Source organism: Musa acuminata, unplaced genomic scaffold (genome assembly GCF_036884655.1).
Source record: "Musa acuminata AAA Group cultivar baxijiao unplaced genomic scaffold, Cavendish_Baxijiao_AAA HiC_scaffold_944, whole genome shotgun sequence".
NCBI lineage: Eukaryota > Viridiplantae > Streptophyta > Magnoliopsida > Zingiberales > Musaceae > Musa > Musa acuminata.
In genome coordinates, this window is record NW_027021163.1 from 1 (window position 1) to 15,000 (window position 15,000).

Consider the following 15,000-nt stretch of genomic DNA (forward strand, 5'->3'; position numbering starts at 1 on the left):
CATAAGAAGATATCTTTCTAATAGATAGAAATATTAAAACAGATAGAAATATTAAATTGAGGCACCTATTCTATGACAGATCCCAACTTACCCTCTATTTTTGTGCCTTTAGTGGGCCTAGTATTTCCGGCAATTGCAATGGTTTCCTTATTTCTTCATGTCCAAAAAAATAAGATTGTCTAGACCCAATGGGACCGAATCTTATCAATTTATTTCAACACTGGATGATAATACAGATATTTATCTCGTGTAATATGGTATGATATGTGGCTCTTTCCGAACACACAAATGAAAGAATCGTTATGCGGATATATGATATCTGCATAAATGCATGTATATGTGAATATAGCTGGTTCAAAATGGATTAGTGAATATTTTAAATAGAAAGTCAATGTATCTAACCAATTACTCTCCTAATGTTTCACATCAGAATAGTGCTAGTTGATGAAAGTTACTTCGGGATCAAGAAAGGTAAAGTCAAATTTATTTGGGTTATTCGCTCAATTCCAATCGAATGCACTGGATCTAGTATAGTATGAATTGGCGATCAGAACATATATGGATAGAACTTATAACGGGGTCTCGAAAAACGAGTAATTTTTGCTGGGCCTGTATCCTTTTTTTAGGTTCACTAGGATTCTTAGTGGTTGGAACTTCCAGTTATCTTGGTAGGAATTTGATACCCGTATTTACATCTCAGCAAATCATTTTTTTTTCCACAAGGGATCGTGATGTCTTTCTACGGATCGCGGGTCTATTCATTAGCTCGTATTTGTGGTGCACAATTTCGTGGAATGTAGGTAGCGGTTATGACCGATTCGATAGAAAAGAAGGAATAGTGTGTATTTTTCGCTGGGGATTTCCTGGAATAAATCGTCGCATCTTCCTTCGCTTCTTTATGAGAGATATCCAATCAATCAGAATAGAGGTTAAAGAGGGTCTTTATACTCGTCGTGTCCTTTATATGGAAATCAGAGGCCAAGGAGCCATTCCCTTGACTCGTACTGATGAGAATTTTACTCCACGAGAAATTGAACAAAAAGCTGCCGAATTGGCCTATTTCTTGCGCGTACCAATTGAAGTATTTTGAAACGAACTGAAGTGAAGAATAAAATGAAGAATAAATATTTTCTCAAGATGGGGGAAGGAACTTGCTAATTCCTCTTTTAATACAACTGAAGTTTCTTCATTCTTTTATACTAGAAAAAGGTCTAATCTAACTAACGAATCTAATCTAATAAGTATAGATATAAATTCATCAAACCTATCCGAACATGTATTTCGTAATACAGAATTCATCTTTTTAGGCCCAAGATTTGGAATTGATACCCTTTTCTGGTTAGACGGTGAAACATTTCGAAAGAATTAATTGATCCAGGGGGAGTTTTTTCGTCTCGAAACTCGATTCGTTACTTCAAGTGGGTTTTCGAGTATTCATCGAAAGGAACAAATGAAAATAAAATTGGTTCAAATTTGCCCAATTGAGATATCTGGAATAATATTTATTTCTTTTTTTCTCATTTTCATCCGAAAAGAACTCTTATTCTATGTCTATATTCCTTCTAAATCAAAAAAAAAATAAAATTATTACACAATAATAGGAAAGGAATAGACCCATAGGTCAATACCTTGTTATACAACTCGTGCTTCAAAGAAATATCAGATCAGATAGAGTCAACGAATGAAGCAGGTCATTAACAATTCAATTCACAGAAAAAAAAAAAATGAAAAAAAAGAAAGCATCGGCCTCCCTCCCATATCTCGCATCTATAGTATTTTTGCCCTGGTGGGTCTCTTTCTCATTTAATAAATGTCTGGAACCTTGGGTTACTAATTGGTGGAATACCAGGCAATCCGAAAATTTTTTGAATCATATTCAAGAGAAAAACGTTCTGGAAAGATTCATAGAATTAGAAGAACTATTCCTATTGGACGAAATGATAAAGGAGTACCCGGAAACGCATATACAAAAACTTCATATAGAAAATACACAAGGAAACAATACAATTAGTCAAAGCACACAATGAATATGATCTCCATATCATTTTGCATTTCTCGACAAATATAATCTGTTTCGCTATTCTAAGTGGTTATTTTATTCTGAGTAATGAAGAACTCGTCATTCTTAATTCTTGGGTTCAGGAATTCCTCTATAACTTAAGTGACACAATAAAAGCTTTTTCTATTCTTTTAGTTACTGATTTATGGATCGGATTTCACTCGACCCATGGTTGGGAACTAATGATTGGTTCGGTCTACAACGATTTTGGATTGGATCATAACGATCAAATTATATCTGGTCTTGTTTCCACTTTTCCAGTTATTCTAGATACAATTGTGAAATATTGGATCTTCCTTTTTTTAAATCGTGTATCTCCTTCGCTTGTAGTAATTTATCATTCAATGAATGAATAAAGAACTCATTTGATCTTATTATATCAATCAAATCAGAATCTTTCTTCGTGTATAAAGAAAGTATTTTCAATTTGACTTAATTCTTTATACTTTTATCTGTTCAAGGTATTCGTCCTATATTCCAGTACAATTATTCCAGTACAATGACAGACTCGTGTATAGGGAACTATACTAGCTACCTATCTAATTTATTGTAGAAATTCGGGGATCAATGATTGGACATGCAAAATAAAAAATACTTTTTCTTGGTAAAGGAAGAGATGACTCGATCCATTTCTGTATCGATCATGATATATGTAATAACTCGGGCATCTATTTCAAATGCATATCCCATTTTTGCGCAGCAGGGTTATGAAAACCCGCGAGAAGCAACGGGACGAATTGTATGTGCCAATTGCCATTTAGCTAATAAACCCGTGGATATTGAAGTTCCGCAAGCTGTGCTTCCTGATACTGTATTTGAAGCAGTTGTTCGAATCCCTTATGATAAGCAACTGAAACAAGTTCTTGCTAATGGTAAAAAGGGGACTTTGAATGTGGGGGCTGTTCTCATTTTACCCGACGGATTCGAATTAGCCCCCCTTGATCGTATTTCTCCTGAGTTGAAAGAAAAGATAGGAAATCTGTCTTTTCAGAGTTATCGTCCCAACAAAAGAAATATTATTGTGATAGGTCCTGTTCCCGGTCAGAAATATAGTGAAATCGTCTTTCCCATTCTTTCCCCCGACCCTGCTACGAAGAAAGACGTTCACTTCTTAAAATATCCCATATACGTAGGTGGGAACAGAGGAAGGGGTCAGATTTATCCTGATGGTAGCAAAAGTAACAATACAGTCTATAATGCTACATCAGCAGGTATAGTAAGCAGAATAGTACGTAAAGAAAAAGGGGGATATGAAATAACCATAGTTGATGCATCGGATGGACATCAAGTGGTTTGATATTATACCTCCAGGACCAGAACTTCTTGTTTCAGAGGGTGAATCCATCAAGCTTGATCAACCATTAACAAGCAATCCCAATGTGGGAGGCTTTGGTCAGGGAGATGCAGAAATAGTGCTTCAAGACCCATTACGGGTCCAAGGTCTTTTGTTCTTCTTGGCATCTGTTATTTTGGCACAAGTTTTTTTGGTTCTTAAAAAGAAACAGTTTGAAAAGGTTCAATTGTACGAAATGAATTTCTAGGTGCAGAGATTCCTTAACATCAAGTTGGTAAAAAGCGCCGAATTTTTTTTGATCCATACAATTATGTATGATCAAAAAATCTGTAAACCTTTTTGGTTGCTTTGTTTATACTTTTTTTTCGTTTTGCGGGATGTCTGGAATTCATTACTTGTATCCTATTCTTAGTAATAGACAATAGACATACAAAGAAAGAGAATACAGAGCAAGGATGGGAAAAATGAAAGAAAGAAATCCTTTTAGGAGGGATTACTAGTCTTACGAGTCTTCTATTCGACACAAGAAAAGGGCGGAAAATCCTTTTTCTTGTGTCGTCTTATATCGAAATAATAATGATTTTTTCTCCTGTTCGTCAAAGATTACCATTCCTTCTTTTCCGGGTCCACCAGAACTCTTTTGGTTAGATTCATAGGAAGTTGTGGACAAACAAAAAGAGAGAAAGGATTAGGGGAATAATTGATTGAGCAAATAGAACTGAATAATTGATTGAGCAAATAGAACTTCTTCAATTAACTTAAACTTTTAACTTAGAGAAATTATTCAAGAGAAATTATTCAAACAAATTATATTATAGAGTTTTATAGAGTAAGTTCTATAGAGTAAGTTCTATTAGTAGTTTAGTATAGAAATTATTTGCAGGATGTCTCATGCGTAGAAATCTATATAATATTGTATTATTCAGAAAATCCATTGATTACTCTTTTCTTGTTTCTTCATAAGAGTTAATATTATGGAGGAAGGAAGAACAGAGACTATGAATCAATCAATAGATTCATTCTTCAAAAACATTATTAAGAAACAAAAGAATAGAGTGGTTTGAAACATCAGAGCAAAGGATCCGTTTTGTCATTTCATTTCTACGAATATAATATTTTGATTATGTTGACTGGCCAATTTGTATGTTATGGAATAGATCATAATCTTCCTATAAGAGTAAGAAAAGAACTCAACGGGACCTTATCGCTCTAATTAGACAAAGGAGGGTAAGGTCCCGTTGAGTTCTTTTCTTACTCTTTCATGTCTACAATCCGGTTTATCCGATTACTAGAGAGATGAACCCAACCCAGAATATGAACCGTAAAAGAAAACACCTATTAAACCCGATCACAGGAATACCAGTTACAGTACCAACCAGCCAAAGAGGAATCCTTCCAGTAGTATCGGCCATTTCCCCTACTTTCCTCCACATTTTCTCAAATGGTCGTGCTAGAGACAAAAACAGTCATGGATAATTATGAGGATGGTATCTTTCCGAATGGATAAGAGAATTCCTACTATTCTCTTTCTTTCTTTCAATTGAAGAAATAATTGGAAAATAAAACAGCAAGTACAAAAATGAGTAATAAACCCCAGTATAGACTGGTACGATTCAATTCAACATTTTGTTCATTCGGGTTTGATTGTGTCATAGCTCTATAATTCAAATTAGGTTTATCGTTGGATGAACTGCATTGCTGATATTGACCCCAAAAAAGAAACGGTAGGTACAGCTAGTCCGTGAACAGCCAACCATCGCACTGTAAAAATTGGATAGGTTCGATCTATGGTCATTGGGGGCCTCCTAAAAGGATTTACTAAATTCATCAAGTTGTTCCAAAGAATCAAAACGGCCGGTTATCAATGGAATACCTTGTCGGCTCTCTGTGAAATACTCGTTTGGCCGAGGACTTCCAAACACGTCGTAAGCTAAACCCGTACTGACGAATAACCAACCCGCAATGAATAGGGAAGGTATAGTAATGCTATGAATGACCCAGTATCGAATACTGGTAATAATATCAGCAAAAGAACGTTCTCCCGTGCTTCCAGACATTCTGAGCTCCACAAATTTTTGTACATTCAAAAAAGGGAATCGATTCCTTGAAAGATGGGATCAGTAAATGGAAAACTACTGATATTGCATCTTTGTGAGATCGTCAATTTTGTACCAAAGGTTTATTTCAAGTATACCGAATCAGTATAGCTATCCTTCCTCTGGCACAGCAACGCAGTCTCGATCGGTACCGAAATGCTACATAATTCTTTTCTTCTTTTTTGTTCTTGTCTATGCATAACTCTATGTTATTCAATAGATCAATAGAAAATTACTCAAATTCCTTATAAGATTTCCATTATTGGATTCATAATAGAAAGTAAAGATCTTGAAAAGCGTGAATCGATGGTTTCTAATAATTTATGAAGCATATTATAATATTCACACAATTCAATTATATGTATGCGAAATCTATAATAAACCCATTTTTTGGTTAAAAGTTTTTTTGTTCAAATCTTTTTATTTCAAGTAATTGGTTGGTCGTATAATACAATAAATATACTGTAATACAAAATACAATAGTATATACTATATTAGTGAAAGAAACAGAACATGAAAGAAACAGAACCCAGTTGGAACAATCCATATTCGTGATGCAACCGTTATTGTATTAGATCCAAAACAAAGGTTCTTTCTTGACCAAACTAGAAGTATGGAACTCCATGATATGGAAAGACAGAATATAGAATCTAAAAGGATAATGGAAGTTGTTCGTCTTTGAATCGAGTTGGACCTGAAAAAAAAGAATAAAAATATAAAAATGAAAAATAGAGTAAAGGTTTTATTTTTTTCGATAGATCGTGGGACACCTTTTTCTTTTCATTCGAAATATTATGTTATGGCAATTAAGCAACCTATTACTGTACTGAGTCCAATGAGTTAAAATAAATAAAAGGTAAATAGTATCAGGCCGTTCGTTCCAAAAAGGATTAGATCCTATTGAAATAGAAAGGAAATGATTAAAATGGAATTTTCAAATCCAATTCTTTTATTCCAAAATTACTTAAATTACTTATATTTTATTTAATATTTTATTTAATATTTAAGTATAAGTCCATAAGTAATTTAAGTTTTGAATGAAGTTACACGGCACAGTTCTTAATTACTATTACTTTTACTTATACTTTATATTTTACTTACTTTTACTATTACTTTATTCAACTCACAAATACTTTATTCAACTCACAAATTCCACAATGAATCTGTTGATTCCGAATCATAGGATCGGTCAATGTCACAGCAGATGAATCGAATTTTTCTACCTATGTCACTCTTAGTTAGTCTTATCTATAATGACTGATGAATCCAGAATTTTCAATTGGAACTAAACTAATTCTGTCAATTGATTTTTTCTTGCCGTCGTATTTTGTAAAAATTGAAACTTAGGTAAGTGTTTTATCAACATATGTAGCAAAAGAACATATCTAATTTAGCTCTTTCATGCTTACTATAACTAGTTATTTCGGTTTTCTACTGGCTGCTTTAACTATAACCTCAGCTCTATTCATTGGTTTGAACAAGATACGACTTATTTGAAATGAATTGAATGAAAAATTGATAAAAACGAATATTTCTCTGAGATTCCGGGTATTCTATGGTTCTTTCTCACATCAATTGCCAATTCTTGGTCATTGAGATTCACGGATAATTCAGATTAATATTTAGGGATAGATCTTACCTTTCTTTTTATCCCCTTAAACAAACCGAAATGATTGAAGTTTTTCTATTTGGAATCGTCTTAGGTCTAATTCCTATACTTTAGCAGGATTATTCGTAACCGCATATTTACAATATAGACGTGGTGATCAGTTGGACCTTTGATTGAGTAATATTTCTTTCTTTTTTTGATTGACCTCCTGCAGGAAGGAGGTCAAATTCAAGTTACAATTCAACTTTTTGTTTTGTTAAATTATTAATTATTTTATTGTGATTCGACATCAAATAAACCGAATCACGCTCTGTAGGATTTGAACCTACGACATCGGGTTTTGGAGACCCGCGTTCTACCGAACTGAACTAAGAGCGCTTTCTTATCCTTATGACAGGAGATACGACTGTACTGTAAAGAAAAGTAATTTTTCTACCCCCAATACGTCTTGCATACATATAGTATGCAAGACCGGAAGATTATGTCCAATTTTAATCGATCTCAATGAATCCCTCGTTACTGCCCATGGGAGAAGTAATAGGTAGGATGACAGGATTTGAACCCGTGACATTTTGTACCCAAAACAAACGCGCTACCAAGCTGCGCTACATCCCTTTTCAAAATTGTTGTACAGTTTCATTGTACAAAATCCCTGTCTTGTTTTCCATATCGTCATTTTCTCCTCCATCTATATACAATTTTCTTGTCATTTCTTCTTTTGGTTTCATATAATAAAAGAATTATATACATCTGAAACCTAACGTATAAAAAAGTTAATATTTATCAGTAATGCTCAGGAACAAGGGATTAGATTTTTTTTTCTTTTACAAAAAAAGAAAAAAATCTATTGCTTCATTGTACATATCTATTTTAGTTAGGAATCCTGTTTAGTTAGGAATTCCGTGTAAAAAAATACAAATGATCTTGAACTACAGCATCTGACCATATATGTATTACAATCCATAATAGAAGGAGGATTTTCAATGCGAGATATAAAAACATATCTCTCCGTGGCACCTGTGCTAAGTACTCTATGGTTTGGGTCTTTAGCAGGCCTATTGATAGAAATTAATCGGTTATTTCCGGATGCCTTGTCATTCCCCTTTTTTTAATTCTAGTTATTGATTGATATGCGAAGAAATGAAGAAAATTAGAGATACAATTCCACGTGACTAAAATTTCGAATTTCGCCCCTATTTTTTCAGTTCTTTAGGATAGGAAGGAAAAGAAAAAAGTGTATTGAACCTCAGCAAAAATGTGGTAGATCGAAGATCGAATTTTGGAGAACAGAAATGAAAATGTGGATCCAGTCTACGGCGAGTTCCACGAAATCATAGCATAGAAAGAAGATATTTAACTTAAATAATAAATAAAATAAATATTAATAAAATATTGAGATTTAGGATAGGAACAATTGAGAGTTAGAAAGAAATTGTATTATTTAATTATTACTCCATTAAATTATTACTTTATTATTCTAGTAAAATTGTTACTCCATTAATATAATATTAATTATCATTATATAATGAAATGATAATTGCAACGAAATACTTAGAAATTCCATTTCTAGTTAGTAACTTCTATCGATTTTTTTTGTTCTTTTCTTCTTCTTCAGCTCGGATCGAAAATAGAAGAGTTAAGCCGATCCAAAATTCAAAGGAGGTTCATGGCCAAGGGTAAAGATGTCAGAGTCATAGTTATTTTGGAATGTACCAGTTGTGCCCGAAATGATGTCAATAAAGAATCGCCAGGTATTTCTAGATATATTACTCAAAAGAATCGACACAATACGCCTGGTCGATTAGAATTGAGAAAATTTTGTCGCTATTGTAACAAGCATACGATTCATGGAGAAATAAAGAAATAGATCGAACAGAACGCGTGTGCGCTCTCGCCAAGGAAGAGGAAGAACTTAACATATATTTAGAAGAACTTAACATATATTTAACATACTTAACATATATTTAACATATATAATATACATAATGTATAATATACATAATGTATAAGATATATAATATACATAATGTATACAAATCAAAGCCTATTTTGGTCGGATCTGAACTGAAGTGAATAAAGAAATAGAATTTTAGAAATAAGGAATAAACCATGGATAAATCCAAGCAATCTTTTCGTAAATCCAAGCGATCTTTTCGTAGGCGTTTGCCCCCAATTGGATCGGGGGATCGAATCGATTATAGAAACATGAGTTTAATTAGTCGATTTATTAGTGAACAAGGAAAAATATTATCTAGGCGGGTGAATAGATTGACTTTGAAACAACAACGATTAATTACTATTGCTATAAAGCAAGCCGTATTTTATCTTTGTTACCTTTTCTTAATAATGAGAAACAATTTGAGAGAGCCGAGTCGATCCCCAGAACTACTGGTCCTAGAACCAAAATAAATAGACATACTCTTCAATTGACTCAAAACTCCAATTGTAACTCAAGCTCAGATTGATGTTTTGTTCGAAAAGGCCTAGAATCTAGAGCGGGTTCCTGTGTTATAAGAAACAAAAAATGGAGAAAATTTTTTTTATTGAAACATATTCGTTCATTCCTATTACTATCTTAATTTCTTTTTATTCTATTTTCCCGGAGTTCCTTCTCCGGGGAATTCTGTTTCAATCATTCCTGTACTGTATATTACTTTAGAATCTACTTTATTTGATGATCTTGTTGGAAATCATGTAAAGACAATTCTTATTTGATATAGCTATTTGTGCAGGTATTTTACGATTAAGAAGCAATTGCTTCTTGTACAGATTGTGTATTAATCTACTATAACTATACAATACCTTATTATCACGAGTTACTGCATTTTATCCGAGTGATCCACAAACGACGAAAATCCCTCTTTTGCCTGCCTCTATCTCGATGAGAGGAAGCAAAGCTCTCATTTTCTGTTGAGTAATCGTTCGAGTAAGTCTTGAATGAGCTCCTCTAGAGGTTGATGCAAATAAACGAATTTTTGTTCGACGTCTCCGAGCTGTATATCCCGTCTAACTCTGGTCATTGAATCAAATTAAACCTTAATGAATAACTAATTGATTTCGATTCTTTCAGTCATCCTTTTCCCCTCTCACGGTCGATTAATAACAAACGGATTATTCCGATATATAAAATATAAATTCCAATGGCTTTTGCTACTATAACCTTCCTGACCACAATTTTTTATTCGTCCAGGCATTTCACCTGCAAATAAGAAATTATAATGATACTCAAAAAAAATAGTGGGTTCCATCGTTTCTATGGTTACTTCTTAAACGGTGAGGTCCTCTCTATACACCGGAGCCTCTTCTTTCATTTAACCAAATGGTATTGTGAACTTGTATAGTTCACACTCTTTGGCTCTACCCATCAATTATAGAGTAATAACTCTTTTCACACTAAGAGTTATCTATACAGTGACGCATTTAATTAGGAAAGTTGGCTAGGTAGCTGACCCTCTTAGTCCGCTCTTTTAACAATAGGCGCATAATCTTTTTGCTTCTTATAATACTATTTCTCCGCTTAATGGATAACTATTTGCTACCAATGGGGAATTGCTTTTCATCTCAAATCTAGGTGATTGGATTTGCACCAATGGAAACCATAAATTCCATACACAATATAGGTATATGATAGATCTTTTCCATTTACCCTATTCATTGGTACCGGTCATTGACACTGGAAAAATTGTCTCATTTGTTCGAACTCATGATCTGAACGAGTCGCACATACACCCTAGTACATGTTCCTCGACGCTGAGGACATCCTCTAAGAGCGGGAGATTTCGTAACATTTCTTATCGGCTGTCTTGCGTTTCTAATAAGTTGTTTAATAGTTGGCATGTCGTATATATATATATGTATATATAGAATTAGAATGGAATGGGTTGGTTTAGATCGATCTTAACCTGATGATTGGATTGATGATTATGAATTTTTTCTATTCAATACCAAATCACAGAAAATTCGAATTATGGTTTGAAATGGATTTACACGAAATCCCCGGTATTTTCATTTTCGACCGCTACGAGATCAACAATGCCATGAGCTTGGGCTTCTGTTGCTGACATAAAAACATCCCTTTCCATGTCTTCGGATACAACCCATAAAGGCTTGCCCGTTCTTTGTACATAAACCTTTGTGAGGGTTTCACGAAGTTTCAGTAGTTCTTCCATTTCCAGGACAAATTCCCCTGTTCGTGATTCATAAAAAGAACTAGCAGGTTGATGAATCATGACCCTAAATATATTGATATTGATATAACATCATGAACGGTTCCTCTATCTCGTATGATTGGGCTAATGTAAGGGATAAAAAAAAAATAACAAGAAGAAATTGAACAACCGTACAGGCATCTTCTGTGCGTTGCATACGGCTCCGCAATGAATTTACTTTTTTCTTCTCTTCTATTCTATCTAAGAAAGAAAGAGAATCCATCTGATTCAGATCGTTGAATGATCCATTTACCACCCTTCCTTTCGTAGGAGTCAAAAATACTATGATGGTTCTGTTGCTTTATATATTTATCTCGTCTGTGATTTAGCAATCCCAAAGTGCCTTTCTGATACGATCAAATAAGGAAAACTGATCTTTTTTTTTTTCATTTTCGTACTCTTCCATAACATAAATATCAGAAAGAAACTTCTGGTGTGGAAGAAAAATGGTTTGTGACGCTGAAATGTACCCCCGACACATAAAATCAACAAATCGGAATAACCTTTGTTTCATACTACTATCTCGATACAAAATCTCATGTTATGAAAAAACAATAATGGTTTGTTCATATCGAACTCGAAGTGCCATGCTATTATTACTTATTATTCATATTCAATATGGCGAAGGCATAGTCTTTCTTTTTTTTTCAAATAAAAACTCATTGGCGCCAAGCGTGAGGAATGCTAGACGTTTGGTAATTTCTCCTCCGATCAGAATGAAAGATCCCATAGAAGCGGCTAACCCCATGCATATTGTATGCACATCGGGTGGCACAAATTGCATAGTATCATAAATAGCTATTCCTGATACTACCCATCCGCCGGAGAGTTTATAAACAAAAAAAGATCCTAGTATTATCTTCTATACTGAGATATACCATGAGACCAACAATTTGATTTGAGATCTCGCTATAACCTCTTGACCTAAAAAAAGTAATCTTTCTCGATGAAGTCGGTTGATTAGGACAAAATTGGTTCCTTTAGGAACTGTACGTGCACCTTTGGATGCATACGGTTCAAAAAAATTGCGAAAAAAGAATCAATGTGTCGATTCCAGTTCTATTTTTTTTTTTTTTTTTTCTGTAATAGGTTTTTGTTTTTCTAATAAAGCTTCCATTTTTAAAAAGACATGAGATGAGTTTTGGCTTCCTTACCTATAAAAAAAGAATTTACTGAACTTATTGAAATTGAACAAATCTCTCTCATTGATGTATTGTTTCATCGACATTCAAATCACGATGTAATTTTCTTGTTTCTGAATGGGCCTTTTCAATTCTTTTAGGTTCATGTTCTACTCCGGGAAAAGATCTGTCCGAATTCCATTTGCACATATAGGGCAAATGGTCTCAGTACCACTTCTTTTTGTTACGACTTTTTTTTTTCAATTCGTTTCATGCCTTTCCCCAATCATTCGATGTACTCATCATACTATTCCGTTGGTTATTGGTTGGACGTTTGAAATCACTCCTATAATAAGGATAAGAATCGTTTATGATACAAGCGGTAATCATACATTACATGGATTACCAATTTGGTATTTTCTGAACGGAGCCTGGATACTTTATTACTTTATTTTATCTGGATACTTTATTACTTTATTTTATTTTTATTTTTCCAAGTCAACCATAAATTCTCCTAATTGATCCTCAAAATAAATAAATTGATCTAATTGCACTTCACGCTCCGAATGATTGATGGTTCACTCAATACAATATTTCTTAGGCGAAACAGAGGATATTTCGATCGAGGGAGAGAACGGGTAAATTCCATATAACCCAATATGTCTGACAAGTCGCACTATAAGTCAACCCAAACTGCATCTTCCTCTCCAGGACTCCGAAAAGGTACTTTTGGAACACCAACGGGCATTAAATTAAAGAAAAAATTGAGTACTATACTTCACTTTAATGTGGAAACATAACAATGGCTTTATCGTCTTCATCCCTTTTTCTGTTTATTGTATTTTATACATAGATTTTTATACATAAATTGGAAGGTTTATTTTATAGAGTAAGACAGAATGAATAAAGAAAAATTTTAACTAACGGATCAATCGTTGGAGTAATAAACAAGTATCTATGCATTCGTTTCCCGAAAGTAGAACTAATCCTCCCATTGCGTATTGGTACTTATCGGGTATAGAATAGATCTGCTTCTCTTTGTTCTTACGAACAGAATTGTTCCATTATTTTCAATGGAACGGAATAAAAATTAACCCTTTCTCATACGGAATCTACTGAAAAGGTTAGATACATAGTATAGTCTTTTCCAATGCGATAAAATAAAGTGACATAGTGTCTATTTTTCTTTGATAAAGGGGTATTTCCATGGGTTTGCCTTGGTATCGTGTTCATACTGTCGTATTGAATGATCCCGGTCGATTGCTTTCTGTCCATATAATGCATACAGCCCTAGTTGCTGGTTGGGCCGGTTCGATGGCTTTATACGAATTAGCGGTTTTTGATCCCTCTGACCCCGCTCTTGATCCAATGTGGAGACAAGGTATGTTCGTTATACCCTTCATGACTCGTTTAGGAATAACCAATTCGTGGGGTGGTTGGAGTATTTCAGGAGGAACTGTAACGAATCCCGGTATTTGGAGTTATGAAGGTGTGGCAGGGGCACATATTGTGTTTTCTGGCTTGTGCTTCTTGGCAGCTATCTGGCATTGGGTGTATTGGGACCTAGAAATATTCTGTGATGAACGTACGGGCAAACCATCTTTGGATTTGCCTAAGATCTTTGGAATTCATTTATTTCTCTCAGGGTTGGCTTGCTTTGGCTTTGGCGCATTTCATGTAACAGGTTTGTATGGTCCTGGAATATGGGTGTCCGATCCTTATGGACTAACTGGAAAAGTACAACCCGTAAGTCCAGCGTGGGGCGCAGAAGGCTTTGATCCTTTTGTTCCCGGAGGAATAGCCTCTCATCATATTGCAGCGGGTACATTGGGCATATTAGCAGGCTTATTCCATCTTAGTGTCCGTCCGCCTCAACGTCTATACAAAGGATTACGTATGGGCAATATTGAAACTGTACTTTCCAGTAGTATCGCTGCTGTTTTTTTTGCAGCTTTCGTTGTTGCTGGAACTATGTGGTATGGTTCAGCAACTACCCCAATCGAATTATTTGGTCCCACTCGTTATCAGTGGGATCAGGGATACTTTCAGCAAGAAATATATCGAAGAGTTAGCGCCGGACTAGCCCAAAATCTGAGTTTATCGGAAGCTTGGTCTAAAATTCCCGAAAAATTAGCTTTTTATGATTACATTGGTAATAATCCAGCAAAAGGGGGATTATTCAGAGCAGGGTCAATGGACAACGGGGATGGAATAGCTGTTGGGTGGTTAGGACACCCCGTCTTTAGAGATAAAGAAGGGCGCGAGCTTTTTGTACGTCGTATGCCTACCTTTTTTGAAACATTTCCGGTAGTTTTGGTAGATGGAGACGGAATTGTTAGAGCCGATGTTCCTTTTAGAAGGGCAGAATCAAAGTATAGTGTTGAACAAGTAGGTGTAACTGTTGAGTTCTATGGTGGCGAACTCAATGGAGTCAGTTATAGTGATCCTGCGACTGTAAAAAAATATGCTAGACGTGCCCAATTAGGTGAAATTTTTGAATTAGATCGGGCTACTTTGAAATCTGATGGCGTTTTTCGTAGCAGTCCAAGGGGTTGGTTCACTTTTGGCCATGCTACGTTTGCTTTGCTCTTCTTTTTCGGACACATTTGGCAT

General features: G+C 34.7%; 1 protein-coding gene, 1 non-coding gene and 1 pseudogene across 2 annotated transcripts in view; 2 read left to right on the top strand and 1 right to left on the bottom strand.

The window, feature by feature from the left end:
- The first annotated feature begins 30 nt into the window (after positions 1–30).
- Positions 31–4,058, top strand: LOC135665133 (cytochrome f-like; annotated as a pseudogene).
- A 3,304-nt stretch (positions 4,059–7,362) lies between these two features.
- TRNAW-CCA (transfer RNA tryptophan (anticodon CCA)) lies at positions 7,363–7,436 on the bottom strand. The gene has a single exon. It is a non-coding gene; the product is annotated as a tRNA-Trp (tRNA).
- Positions 7,437–13,319: 5,883 nt separating this feature from the next.
- Positions 13,320–15,000, top strand: part of LOC135665130 (photosystem II CP47 reaction center protein) — a 1,945-nt gene continuing 264 nt past the window's right edge. Inside the window, exon 1 of the mRNA XM_065177132.1 lies at positions 13,320–15,000. This exon is cut by the window's right edge and continues 264 nt beyond it. Coding sequence (XP_065033204.1) covers positions 13,594–15,000 — 1,407 coding nt within the window. The 5' untranslated portion in view covers positions 13,320–13,593.